The sequence below is a fragment of the Garra rufa genome, chromosome 23, assembly GCF_049309525.1.
Source record: "Garra rufa chromosome 23, GarRuf1.0, whole genome shotgun sequence".
Taxonomy (NCBI): Eukaryota; Metazoa; Chordata; class Actinopteri; order Cypriniformes; family Cyprinidae; genus Garra; species Garra rufa.
In genome coordinates, this window is record NC_133383.1 from 13652118 (window position 1) to 13667405 (window position 15288).

A 15288-nucleotide genomic window follows, 5' to 3' on the forward strand; every position below is an offset into this window, starting at 1 on the left:
TATAAAAATACTGTAAAAATATTCTGAAATATTTTTTTCTATTTGAATATATTTTATATTTATATTTAACTGTAATTTATTCCTGTGATGGCAAAGCTGAATTTTCAACATCATTCTTCGTCTGCAGTCTTGCAGTGTCACATGATCCTTCAGAAATCATAAATATATGTGACCCTGGACCACAAAACCAGTCATAAGGTTAAATTTGACAAAACTGAGATTTATACATCATATGAAAGCTCAATAAATAAGCTTTCTATTGATGTATGGTTTGTTAGGATAGGACAATATTTGGCCGAGATACATCTATTTGAAATCAGAAATCTGAGGATGCAAAAAAATCAAAAAGACTGAGAAAATCACCTTTAAAGTTGTCCAAATTAGGTTCTTAACAATGCATATTACAAATCAAAAATTACATTTTGATATGTTTACAGTAGGAATTTTACAAAAAATCTTCATGGAACATGAACTTTACTTAATTTCTTAATGAATTTTGGCATAAAAGAAAAATCAAAAATTTTGACCCATGCAATGTATTTTTGGCTATTGCTACAAATATACCCCAGCGACTTAAGACTGGTTTTGTGGTCCAGGGTCACATATATGAAAAAGTGTGAGGTTTGTCGAAAATGATTAACAAATAATAGACAAATAATATATATCTTTAATATTTTATTTTCAAAATAAATAATGGAAAAATATTTACTCAAAGTACCATTAAAAATACATTAAAAAGTTTTCTTATGTCATTTTCCAAAGCGTTTCTTACAAATAAGAAATAAAGTAATATCAACTGGTATTCCAACTTATTTCATACTGGTTTCTCTCTCATAATATTCTTCTATCTTTTCTCCATGGCTAACTGTGAGAACCTGAAGGCTGTGTCATAAGTTTACTTCCTGCTTGTGGCTCTTCTGATGTTTTCTCTATGAAAGACAAAAAGAAAACATTCAGATGCAAGAAACTTACATAGCTGTTCTGTTATGTATCAATTAAAAAAAATAATAATAAAGATGACTAGACAGTACCTGGGTTCATGCTTTGCATTTCCGCATCCTCTTGAACGCTTTCTTGATTTCTTTTAGATTTTGCTGCACACAAAGACATCAAGAACCATTTAAATATATGTGTATTTTTAACAATAAAACACTATTATGCTGATGAATTATTATACACTAAGTTCAGTTCGCTGTATTACCTCTGTATCTTTTTATAAATAAAGTGAGTGCAAGAAGAGTGATTAATCCTGCGACGATACCCAACATCCACAGATTATATTTAAGATATTCTACAGAGAAAAAGAGAACAAAAGTGTTCAATCAAGACAGATGTTGCTGTTAAAAAGTAAACTGCCAAACTGTTGTAACAGGAAATTAGTTGCAGGGTTGGTCCAACAGATGAATTAATGGATGGATGAGTTCATGGATCAGTGGATACCTTTTTCCTTCCTGGAGGATGAAATAACAACATGGCTTTGTATCAGATGCCTTGTCTCTGCTCCTAAGAAGGCACATGTGTAGATTCCCGAATGTTCTGAGCCGACAGGGTTCTCCAGGGTTAGTGAAACATCCCCATTCCAAGCATTGTCCTCATCTAGTTCTGCGTGATCCCAAAAGCTGCTGGATTTATGAGTCCGGCTGTCATACGTGAGGATATCTGTGGTTTTGTTTGCTGTGGTAAAAGTCCAGACAAGAGAGAAGGACTGAAGGTTCTTGGGAGCTTTACATGGAATAACCAGGTCTTTTCCTTCAGAGCCGGTAATTTCTGTGACATACATGAGACAACATTGGTATTTTCACCTTTATAACACATTACACTCTTAAAAATAAAGGTGCTTAAAGCGATGCCATAGAAGAACCAACTCTTTCTTACCTTTTTATAATCTGAAGAACCCTCTTTCACCACAAGGAACCTTTTGTGAAGCAGAAAGGTTCTTCAGATGTTAAAGGTTCTTTATGGAACCATTTAGACAAAAAAGGTTCTTCCATGGCATCGAGTATATGCACATTATAATGTGAACAAGTTTACCCTGCAGCTGTAATGAAGCTGTCCATGTCTGTGTGCCGTATTTGGAGGTGATGTTGCACACATAAACATGATCAAGGCTGTTGTTCTGTAGTTTTAGGGTGCTCTCCACTGTATAGAGGCCTTTTTCGCCAGGAACCATGCGGGTGATGGGCTGCAGGGCAGGAGTTAACCTGGGTTTTGAGCTCCAATGCACCACCGGTGCTGGGTAGACGTCTTTAGTAGAGCACTGAATCAGCCCAGAGGGATTGATGTCAATGGAGATTGACCTCATGGGAGCTGGAAGACAGCACATGAAAAATCAATATATAAATAAATATTTGTTACACAATAAAAAAAAATATATATATATATATATGTGTGTGTGTGTGTGTGTGTGTGTGTACCTGGTATTCATCACGTTGCGGGGACCAAATGTCCCCACAAGGATAGGAATACCAGTAGATTTGGACCTTGTGGGGACATTTCTTAGGTCCCCATGAGGAAACAGGCTTATAAATCATGCACAATGAGTTTTTTTGAGTAAGTAAAAGTGTGCACAATCTCCTGTGAGGGCTAGGTTTAGGTGTAGGGTAAGTGTAGGGCGATAGAAAATACGGTTTGTACAGTATAAAAACCATTACGCCTATGGAATGTCCCCATAAAACATGTAAACCCAACATGTGTGTGTGTGTGTGTGTGTGTGTGTGTGTGTGTGTGTGTGTGCGTGCGTTTTATTGGCATCAGTTGTTCTATTAAGAACCTTGAACATTCATGGAACTTTTCAAATGCGGAAAAGGTTCTTTATAGTCGAAAAAGATCCTTTAGATTTTTAAAATGTTCTTCAAAAAGGTTATTTTAGGAACTGTTCACTGAAATGTTCTTTGGGGAACCCTTAATGGTTCTTCTATGGCATCACTGCAAAAACACTCTTTTGGAACCTTTATTTTTAAAAGTGTAATGTGGGGACACATTTCAGGTTAGAGCAAGGTTACATCATGTTACCTTGTAAGAAACATTGTTACAGTGTTCTTGGGTCAAACATTTATTTTTGGCGATTTGACAGAGATCTGACATTCTATTTGTCATATTTCTGTTTTGCAGAAATTGTATGGATTTTTTGAAACAAGCTTAAAACCAGAAAGATGTATAAATATGCTTTTAAGTTTTCTTCTTTGGTGAGAAAAATATCTTGAAACTTGCATTTTCCAGGCATCACATTTCAGCCGTTTCCGCCTATTTTTGCCTATTTCTGAGGTACCATCGTAGTAGTTTTGTGCTTGCGTAAACATCATGACAACACACAACACAAAGTACCTCACGTGGGAAATACTTAACGTAACAGATAAATGCATGAAACTAATGTAAATCTAGCAAGCTAGTATGCATAAATAGTATGCATAGGCCACAAAGTGTTGGCGAAATAACACATTAGTGGACTGGAGAGAATAATATGGAATTTTCCAGAAAACTTCCTGCACAAAAATAAATTCAAGCACTTTCAATGACCTGTCTCTATGTATGTTTATTTTCAAAAACTTTCCAGGGCTTTGACTTTTTTTTTTTTTAGATTCACAAACTTAAGGATTTCAAGGACCTGTGGGAATTCTGGTTAATTAAGTTACCTATTACTTTATATAAAGAAACTGACACAAACATCTAACAGATATTGTTCGTTTTAAAAAAGAAAGTCAGATAAAGCAAAAAAAAAAAAAAAGACCTGCCAGCTAACTGAATAAGCTAAAAAGCATTCGCAATTTAACAACAAATGATAAGAAAAATACAAAATTAAGAATTTAAATAGATTTAGTGCATGAGTGAACCGTCACAACAGAGTATTTTAATGATGTGTCATCAATCAGCCATATTGGCAGCACAGAATGTATACAATGCCACTGAGCCGAACAAAACTCACATATTTTGCTGATTATTTCTGTTGAAAATGGTCAATTATTGTCATGTTTTGGGCTCTACTAATCGGTCGGACTAGGAAAAACATTTGGAATACTACAGACTGCCAAAGTAATTACAAATCAAGGAAAAGAGTGTAAAAAACGGAGGAACAAAATGGCTAACTAAACCAGGAAGAGTGCAAAAATCTAGTTGCACTTTATTTTACAGTATGTGTACTTACAAGTACTTACAAGTGTTCCTAAGTAAGAAAATTCTGGTAATATAAGGTAAACCTACCCCTACCCCTTAGTACCTAGTTATTGTAATCACTATAAAAACATAAGTACATAGTATGTACATGAGAAACAGGATTGTAAAATAAAGTGCTACCAAAAAACTGTCTGAGGAACAAAAGGTGAACCAGGATTTCTAGGGCAAGAATCTTGACAACATTCATGAAATATTAGGCTAATATCCCAAATTAATACTGCTCATGTGTATCTTTACCACCTATTAACTTTAGTTTGTCAAAATATTGCACCCTTTCTTGCTTACTAAGTCCTTCTCTATATGATTTAGCATCCTCCACATGCTTTTCTCATGGTTTAAACAGCATTAAATTAGCAGAACAACATATTCAGTAGTATATTAACCATGCAATCCATGCTGTTGTTTACATCTGAGTATCGCCAACATGGCCGCGCATCTGGGTATTCATACTGAACACCAGAGGGTGACCTCGCGCAGAAAGACCAAAAGCGAGATTTATAGGAGTAATAAAACAAATTAATAAGTGTTGTTTGTGTGTGTTTACAGATATTAAATTGATTTTCTTAAAAAAAAAAAAAAAGAACTTTCCAGGAAACCCCTTATTTGGACACTGGACGTGACAAAGCGACCATTGCAAATCATTTGAACTTTGTATGAGCATAAATAGAACACAGCAGCAGTTCACTGTCAGGGATTTGTCATGTCGTGTCATTCAGTGTAGACAACATCGCTGATTATAATGGGTTCTACTGTATTTTCTCACGCCCTTCGCGTCCAGTGTAGACAGCGTTAGTCTCATCTGTTTAATGTAATTATCCCTTTTGTTTGCAATGATGATTCATTGGTCCAAAAAATAAATATATAATGATTCAGGGGTTTTCAAACCTGTCCTGGAGCCTCCCCTGCCCTGCACATTTTGCTTGTCTCTCTCATCTAATACACCTGATTCAAATCATCAGCTCATTAGTAGAGACTGCAAGACCTGAATTGGGTGTGCCTAATAAGGGAGACATACAAAATGTGCAGGGCAGGGGAGGCTCCAGGACAGGTTTGAAAACCCCTGTAATGATTCATTTGATTGACACCATGATTTAATTATTATTATTAATATTATTGGCATGTGAAAAATCTGATATAGTGACAGCTCTAGCCCAAATTAATCATGAATCGTAAACTGAATCGTAAATTATTTCAAACCTGTTTGATTCAACAAAGTGATTCATTTGCGAATTAGTTATCACTTATTCTGATTCTACACTCTTAAAAATAAAGGCTCCAAAGCTGTGTTTTTGTGGTGATGCCATAGAAGAACCATTTTTGGTTCCCCAAAGAACCTTTCAGTAAACAGTTCTTAAAAGAACCATTTTGAAGAACATTTAAAAATTCTAAAGAATCTTTTTTCCACTATAAAGAACCTTTTCTGCATTTGAAAGGTTCCATGGATTTTCAGGTATCTTTATTGATGCAAATAAAGAACTTTATTTTTAAGAGTGTAAACAGCTGATAGAAAGCACACACGTGACCTGACTGCTGAAATATTATCAGGGAAAACTACTCTCAGATAATCTCCACTGACATAAGGATGTACCAGTAATATTATACTGGGACTCGTGTTCCAGTAAAGAGCCTTGCGATGGCCCTGGAATGAACTGGGACATCTTGTACGTTAACAAATGTATTTGGTGTTATTTAAAAAGTCAGTTGAATGAATGCATCGATGATTTGATGACAAAAAGACTCGGCACCTACTCTAATCATAGAACGAATCTGAATGAATCTTTTTAGTGAAATGATTCACAACATAAAAATGAGCGGGATGAATCAAATACCACGCTAACCTCTCACGAACAACTGCTAATTACAAATAAAAGGCTACATTTAAAATAAACGAAAGTATTCCTGTGAGAAAAACAAACCTTCCACTGTTGCAACAACATATGTCACGGTTACATTGCTGACCACACATTTGTAGCGTCCTTTACTCCTCGTGTCTACTTTTTTCACAAGCAGCGATGCGTTGCCATCAGAGACGCTGTCGCTGGACAGCCACACACTGCCATGGCTGAGCCTCTGTCCCGTCTGCTGTAAACTGAGTATGAGCGCCTCCTGCTGGTACCACTGGATCTTTACATCACCATTAGCCGGCGTGAAAGAACAGGGAAGAACACAGTCCTCAGAGAAGATGCAGGTCACACGAACTTCTGCAAATCCACAAACAAAGAAGCTTCAGATGTTCAAGCATGTAGGAGAAAGACTATATCCATTATCCATTTTAACTTCTTTATAGTTATTTCACATATGTGACCCTGGACTACAAAAGAGATTTAAAAATAAAAATAAATAAGCTTTCCATTGATGTGTGGTTTGTTAGGACAGGATAATAATTATTTGGTCGAGATACAGCTGAAGTTGCAACAAAAATCAAAATACTGGGAAAATCACCTTTAAATTTGTCGAAATGAAGTTATTAGCGATGCATATTACTAATCAAAAATTACGTTTCTATATATTTACGGAAGTAAATTTACTAAGTATCTTCATGGAACATGATCTTTACTTAATATCCTAATGATGTTTGGCATAAAACAAAAATCTATAATTTTGACCCATACAGTGTAATTTTTGGCTATTGCTGCAAATGTACCCGTTAAAATAGTTTTTGTGGTCCAGGGTCATATATTTGGACAGTTAAAATACATGAATGCCATGTATTAGCATTGTATAACAAAACACCAAATAAAACAACACTTACAAACAAATTGGCTGGGTTAATAGGTTTGTCAGCAGTGTTGATAACTAATTTTCAGGTGCAGTTGTTAAAGGCAGGTAGATTTGTAAATCTAGCAACAAAATTGCTAAATTGGCAACACTGTAATAACGCTACACCCACCCACCCCCCTCTCCTAACCACTTGCTGTGTGGGTTTACATAAGTACAAAACATACACATGTGCTCCCTTATGTATGTCATCTTTTTCTCAGAAAAAAGTGAGTTCTACCCATATTTGCTGTCAGGCCTTTTCTGTGAGTGATTACAATTGTGTGTTCACCCATAACGTCACTCTAAGAGGACATCTATCAGTAATGACCACTTACGACTTGATTGTTTAGCATTCAACACACTCACCTTATCTCAGCTGTTTGGCTATAAATACAAAATAAATAGAGCAGCGGCAGAGTGCATGACCTTTATGTTGTGACATGGTATTGCATTGCCAGTCTGAGATTGCACTAGACTATATCTTTATCTAAAGATTAATCAGATTTATCGCATCTTTAGGTGTGCCTCAATGCGACTGTTATAGTATATTGGGACAGTTGTGGTTACACTCCTGCTTCTTACCTTGATGTCATACGTGCAATACTTTCTTTTGTGCTAGGTGTCTAGATCTATTATGGAGAGTCCTTAGAGAGGTCTTGGCTTGTTGAAAGTTCACAGTGACTTTGAGTCACAAATGACTGGCCAGAGTGAATTCTAGCAGACTTACTCATCTCCTTCACTCGGAGACTCTATAACAAGGAGAGGCTCAAAAACTCATTAGCTGAAATTCTGCCTCTACTTGAGATCTAAGAGTAGCATCTACTTTAATGACATAATAAGATATATTTATACTGAGCATTCATCTTTCATGGCATCTTTTTAGTCTGGCTGATCTATAATGCACATTTGAAACTGGCAATCTGCAAAATGTTAATTATTTTGCCAAGATAATAGGGATCGTACAAAATACATGTTATATTTTTATTTAGTACTGACCTGAATAATATATTTTACATAAAAGATTTTTACATCTTCCACAAGAGAAAATAATAGTTAAATTTATCAAAATGACCCTGATTTTGAGATCTATTTTTTCACACTGAGGACGAATGAGGGACTCATATGCAACTATTAGAGAAGCTTCAAACAATTACTGATTCTTCAGAAGGAAATGCAATGCATTAAGAGCCAGGGGGTGAAAACTTTTAGAATTTGAAGATCAGGGTAAATTTAACTTATTTTGTTTTTTGGGAAACATGCAATTACCTTTTGTAGCTTCTGAAGGGCAGTACTAAATGAGAAAAATATGATATTTTAGCTAAATAAGAAAACGGTACACATCTTTATTCTGTTCAAAAGTTTACACCCCTGGCTCTTAATGCATCCTTTTTCCATCTGGAGCATCAGTGAGCGTTTGAACCTTCTGTAATAGTTGCATATGAGTCCCTCATTTGTCCTCAGTGTAAAAAGATGGATCTCAAACCATACATTCATTGTTTGAAAGGGTTCAAATTCACAAAAATGCTGAAAAACTAAAGAATTTGTGGGACCTGAATGACTTTTCTGAAGAACAGTGGGCAGTTAAACTGTTCAGGACAAACAAGGGACTCATGAAAAACTATAAACAAAAAAACACAGCTGTGGATCATTCAGGTCACAAGACAGTATTAAGAATCAAGTGTATGTAAACTTTTGAACAGGATCATTTTTATAAAATAAACCATTATTTTCTCTTGTGGAGTATATGTAAACATCTTTTTATGTGAAATATCTTTTTTCAGGTCAGTACTAAATAAAAAATAACATGCATTTTGTACAATCCCTCCTATTTTGGTCAAATTAACATTTTGCAGATTCTGCAAGGTGTATGTGAACTTTTGACCTCAACTGTATGTATGTATGTATTTATATATATATGAATGAAAAATTCATTAAACTAAAATTAAAATGGGATAAAAGCTAATTTAAAATATCAATTAATATTATAGATAGTAGTCTATAAATAATACAAAATAACACTGCCTAATGTATACTGAAACTAATCTTCTAAAATCTAATCTAAATCTAAAACAATCATATTGGGTAACTAAAATAACAAAAATTGTTTTCATTTGAGTACTGGAAAGATTTTCTAAGGAGGAACTATCCAACAATTGTGGTTGATCTTGCCAACATTCATGTCTTATTCCATCCACTTGAATTGCATAATAAGGTGTATTCATAACATACTGCAAGTCTTTCCTGGCATCTTTTCAGCCTGGCAGCTGTGACATACAAACATGAATTGCTAAAATGTGGCCTAGCTGAAAGTACTGAGATGAAAGCAGATCAAGAGCAAAAAGTGAAATAAATCACTCACTTCAGATGAGCATTTAAGAACTGATAAAAAAAAAATCAATGGCATACTGAAAAAATTGCAAAAATGTACTTCACTTTTAGAAAAAAAAAAGTCAAAAATCACAATTAAAATTAAACTTACCTGGAACCTTACACTCCACTAAGGACAAAATCCATAAAACAACACAGGCACCATAGCAGGTCCTTGACATTCTCCCTCACAACAATGTATTGAAGCAAAATAAGAGGTGTGGGACTAAACGACAAGAGTAGACAGAAAGAAAACTGCAGAGAAGATGAGACTTCAAAGAGTCTCTCTCGGGAACGTAATCAGACCCTGTTCCTCTTTACTGCTTTACAGAGAGGCCAAAAAAAGAATTGCAGCTCTTGGGTCCACCTGAATGAGAGTCTTTGTGAATATAAAAACAAAAAGAGAAAGTAAATGGAGAAAGTTCCTCAGGTGATTTCTGTATATTGGCTCTGCAGTGCTGTGAACTTGCTGTGGGTATGAATGACAGAGAAGGAGCAAGAGAGAGAGAGAAAGAGTGGGTAGACAGGTTTCCACGCCTCTTTCATAGATCATGAGTCACTAAATGGCAGCTGAAACCCTTTAACGCCTACCACGTACTCCAGTGCATAACTTTATGATAACCTTCCCACATCCCCCCCAGGCCAACCTTTCTGAAGCTCTTGGTCTTTTATCACCACCTTGCTCTTTGTTGAGGGTTTGCTAAATATAGACATGCTGGAAATGTCCTTGCAAACTTCTTGCCCAATTTGCCAAAGAGTGTGGTAAGCATGTGTACTTAACCAGTAGTGGATTGCAGTAAATCTGATGGTTAGTAAAGGTTATGACGTCAAAACATGAAACAGTCGTTTCCTTCCTGAGAGAGGCTCTACAGATGGCCCAATGTGTTTTTCTGCATGTCATTTGCCACTATTTGCCAGAAGCATAATGCTTAGAAAGAGTCGAAAATTGTAGTACTTACTTTGGCAGATGCAAGTTGTCATACTAACCTTACAGGTTTTCCAAATGCACAGACTTGAGATGGGCTGATATGTGTTTAAGCTGATCGAGTGCCCACAGGCTGCAGCAGGAGTGTGGTCAATGTGTCTGCTGACATGGCAGTGATGCTTCAATTCTCCCAGCAGAGGCAGTCCAGTAAATACATTCCTCTTGACGTCAGTCACACTGCACACAAATATGATTTGGTTGTCATAATCAGTTTTAGGAATGACAGTTTGCATTGTCATTTTGCAACAAAAACAATCTGATCCATTATTGTTTGTCATTTTGCAACAAAAACAATCTGATCCATTTGTTCAAGTTATTGTTGTTAATATCCAGTTTAAAGGTATGACTTACACTGCAAAAAATGCTTTTCTTACTTAGATTTTTGGACTTGTTTCCAGCTAAAATATCTGAAAATTCTTAAATCAAGATGGATTTCCTAGACGAGTAAAAATTATTTTCTTGTTTTCAGAAAAAACAATCCAAAATTAGGTGATTTGTTGCTTAGAACAAGCAAAATAATCTGCCAATGGGGTGAGCAAAAAAAATCTTATTTCAAACAGACAAAACAAGATTATTTTGCTTACCCCATTGGCAGATTATTTTGCTTGTTTTAAGCAAAAATGCACTTAATTTTGACTTTTTTTTCTGAATACAAGACAATAATTTTTACTCGTCTAGAAAATGCTTCTTGATTTAAGAAATTTTAGATATTTTGGCTGGAAACAAGACAAAAAATCTAAGCTAGAAAAGCATTTTTTGCAGTGTATCTATCTATCTGTCTCTCTGTCTAACTCTCTGTCTGTCTGTCTGTCTGTCTGTCTCTCTCTCTCTGTCCATCTGTCTGTCTAACCGTATGTCTGTATAATACAAAATAGCATTTGTCAAACCTGACCGCAATGATCTCATACATTTTGCCTATTTATTTTTCTGGTTGTTTAGATCAGAGGTGCCCAAACCTTTTCCTATGAAGGGCCAAAAATCAAACTTGATTAAGGACAGTGGGCCAAACATAAACACTGCATTATACCAAACCATATTATATTAAAATTAAAGTTTCCATAGTCCCTATCATTTATGAGTTAAAATATTTAAATATTAATAAATAATATTAATGAATCTGTAATTGCTTAATTAATGCAGGTTTTTTTTTTTCAAAGATTTTTTCATTTAAATTGATGGTACAATGAAAACAAAACCAATCCAATTTATAGTACAATAGAGTTCAATACCTAATACAGCTATTCAAGATAAAAGCAACAAAGTAATATGCTTCCAAAATAAGTGACTTCTAATGAACTTGAAGACATGAATCCAGTCCTTATTTCTCAAATGTTTTCCTAATTGGGCTGCAGCTGACTTACTGACAAAGTCAGGATATTACGTAGGTGAGAGTCAGTTAGTTTGCTTCTCATTTTACACAAGTTCAGGTTCATCAGACTAAAATTCTGCCCACAGAGGTAGGTACAATATCACTTGGTATCACATATATCACTTGCACACATTAACGCTCTATTATTATTATTATTATTATTCAGCAGTATCAGTGATACTCTGGGCTTTAAAGATTCAAAGAGCTGCATTATCTAAACTTTAGATAAAGTAGCTTTTTGAATCTTTAAAGCCATATTGAGCGGTCTGACTACTTTAACTCATTTTTCCGTATGATTTTGAGACTCATAAATGCTGTGATTCATGCAGTAATCACACCACATTGTTACATAAAAGTAAATATAAGTACATGTGTTTCAGATTCTAGTACGTCAAAATCAGATTTAGTTTCTTCTAAATGTCATATTCTGTAGACCAGAGACAGAAAAATAAACATTACCTTAAAATTACAGTGCAAACATTTATGTAGTGGACATTTATGTTCACAGTTTGCAGATCAAGCATTTTAAAAAATATATTAACACTTTTTAAAATATTAGAATATAAATAGCGACTTCAATTTTTTTTTTCAAATTGGTATCAGCTCTCCTGTCATACAGCATTTGACCACAAGAGGATGTTTATGAAATGTGTGTTGATAAACTAAAAGATGAAGTGTGTTTGTGGAAATGACCCTTTTGCTATGATTGTGAAGCAGCTTTTTATATCCTTCTTCTAATGATTAATGATCTGAATAGGGAAGGATGATCCTGGTTCAGTGTAAAAGAGCAGCTTCCTCTAGATGCACTGAGGCACGTGCTCGTCTCTCTCAGATGCCAGCACTCTTCTGTGCCCTCAATCAGACTCTAATCCTGGATTAGAGGAGCATGTTACTGCTCTAGGATTACTCTTCTGCTGCCTGCAGTTTTGTTATTGATTGTGTGCCACTGTGTTTCATCAGATACTCGATTCGAATACTGTTTATTTTCTTTTAAATACATAGAATCTGATTGTCTCTCCTTTATTCCCCTTTCTCATGGTTTTATGACTCAGGGAAGGGTTTTTATTAGAACTGATAGGGTTAGGGTTAGAAAAAAAAATGTCCCTCTTTTTCATTAAAACTATTGGATACTTTTTTATCACGTGTTTATTTTGTTTTCCCCTTGTCCCAAACCAAGACTTTAAATTTAAAAAATATCAAAATCCATCAGATTATCCATTATTATTATAAAAACTTTACTGAGTACAATTAAGATGTTCGTATACAAAAAAAGTTAATTTTAAATCCCAATATTATAATGTAGTTCCTGCTGACTCTCATTAATATTTTACAGCATTAGTTGAGAGATTTTTTTTTCCTTGAGAAAATCTGTTATGTGCTGTATCTGACATATTTCCAAAATAATCGATATCGAATCAGCATACATGTAACTACACAACAATATATACAGTGCCTTGCTGAAGTATTCTTTTTTTCACGTTTTATGTCGCAGCCTTATGTTAAACTGTTTTAAATAACTTTTTTCCACATCATTCTACACTCCATACACCATAATGACAAAGCAAAAAACTGATTTGTGACTACTTTGCAAACGTATTCAAATAAAAAAACTGAAATAAGTCCATTGCAAAAGTATTCATACCCTTAACGTGGTACTGACTCGAAGCACCTTTACAGCCTCAAGTCTTTTTGGGTATAATGCAACAAGCTTTGCACATTTGCATTTGGGAATTATCTGCCATTCTTTTCTCACCTCTTCACCTCTCAGACTCTTCACCTCTAAGATTGGTTTCTCCAGAAATGTTTGACTGGGTTCAAGCCCAGACTCTGGCCGGGCCACTCAAGGACATTCACACAGTTGTCTATAAGCCACTCTTGATGTGTACTTAGGGTCACTGTTGGAAGGTGAACCTTCTGCCCAGTCTGAGGTTCTAAATGCTCTTGACTGGGTTTTCATTAAGGCTATCTCAGTATTTTGCTGTGTTGAGCTTTCCTTCTACTCTGACGAGTCCCTCAGTCTCTGCCACTGAAAAACAGCCTCCTCCATAGTTTATTTTTGGGATGGTACTGTGTATGCAATTAGCAGTGCATGGTTTCCTCCAAGCATGATGCTTGGAACTGAGGTTCATCAGACCACAGAATCTTGTTTCTCACAATCCGAGAGCTCTTTAGGTGCTTTTTTTGCAAATTCCAAGTTTGTTTTCATGTGTCTCCTCTCCTCAGTGAATTGAGTCTAACCACACTGCCATAAAGACCGGATTGATGGAGAATTGCAGTGATGTTTGTCCTTCTGTAAGTTTTTCCCATCTGAATATATGATCATGGAGCTCAACAGTGAACATCAACTTCTCGTTCACCAGTCTAACCAAGGCCCTTCTCCATCAATTGCTCAGTTTGGTCAGGAGGCCAGCTCCACGAAGAGTCCAAGTTGTTTCAAACTTTTTCCATTATGGATAATGGAGACTACATTTTCTGTGAAGCGTAAATGAAGCAAAACATTTTCTGAACTCTTCCCCAGATGTGTGGCTTGATCCAATCCTGTCTCTGAGCTCTACAGGCAGTTCCTTTTACCTCAGGGCTTGGTTTTTGCTCTGGTATGCATTTTTAGCTGTTAGACCTTTTATTAAGACACGTGTGCCTTTCCAAATCATACCCATTCAATTGAATTTGCCACAGGTTAACTCCACTCAAAGTGTAGTAACATCTACAAGCAATATGAGTGCTCCTGAGCTAAATTTCAAGTGTCCCAGATAAGGGTATGGATACTTATGCAATGGTATCATTTCAGTTTTTTATTTCCAATAAATTTGCAAAGTTCTTACAAACCTGTTTTTTACTTTGTTATTATGGTGTATGGAGTGTAGACTGATGTGGGAAAAAAGTCATTTAAAGCAGTTTAACATAAGGCTGCAACATAAAACATGGTTTGAATACTTGAAGACATTGTATATTGCCTAGATGTCTTTTTTTCATCTCCCATCCCCGTTTTGTTTCCCTCTATCCTGCTCTTTTCATCTGGCCATCATCTCTTGATGTTCTCCATGACTGTAATCCTCCATGAAGAGAGTTAAGATCCACCTCACAGATTAGCCTGTTGGTGGATCTACACATCAATAGCTTATAGCATGACACCCATTTGGCTGTACAGACACATACAATTACGGAAAATCCACTGCCACGTTATGCTCCATTTACAACCAGAGCTTATTCAGACTCAGTAAACACATAAGACTAACAATGCTTGTTGACAGACATGGAAAGATCAGCAGATTTATTCTATAACATCTTACTTCAGACGTTTGAATGGGCGTATGTCATTATTTTCCATAACAATATTAAGCAGAACAATACAACTTTTAACACTGATAATACATTTTTGAGCACCAAATCAACATATTAGCATAGATTTATTCTGACAGAGATAGAAAGTCAGTTGGTCAAAAACTATTGGTTGCTATTCGCAAAAAAGAGGGCTAGTTGCTTTTTTTAGCCAACCTGATGGTAGAGTTAGCTCTGGTTGTGATGCACCTCCCCTTCCCCGTGGAGTTTATAGGTTACTGAAAGATTTCAGCAGCTGCATGTAAGAAGATTAGAGAGGAATTAACGTCATTCCTTTGTCATTATAGAAATAAATTGA

At 35.6% G+C, this 15288-nt stretch overlaps 1 protein-coding gene across 1 annotated transcript; it reads right to left on the reverse strand.

Annotated features, from left to right (window-relative positions):
* Nucleotides 1–662: 662 nt before the first annotated feature.
* On the reverse strand, nucleotides 663–9761 carry hhla2a.1 (HERV-H LTR-associating 2a, tandem duplicate 1). Its single transcript, XM_073830112.1, has 7 exons — nucleotides 9410–9761; nucleotides 6087–6371; nucleotides 2032–2307; nucleotides 1441–1767; nucleotides 1202–1291; nucleotides 1032–1094; nucleotides 663–929 (listed from the first exon to the last, which is right to left on the reverse strand). Exons 1-7 carry the CDS (start codon nucleotides 9477–9479, stop codon nucleotides 862–864), a joined length of 1179 nt encoding a protein of 392 aa, XP_073686213.1. The 5' UTR covers nucleotides 9480–9761; the 3' UTR covers nucleotides 663–861.
* Nucleotides 9762–15288: the final 5527 nt, after the last annotated feature.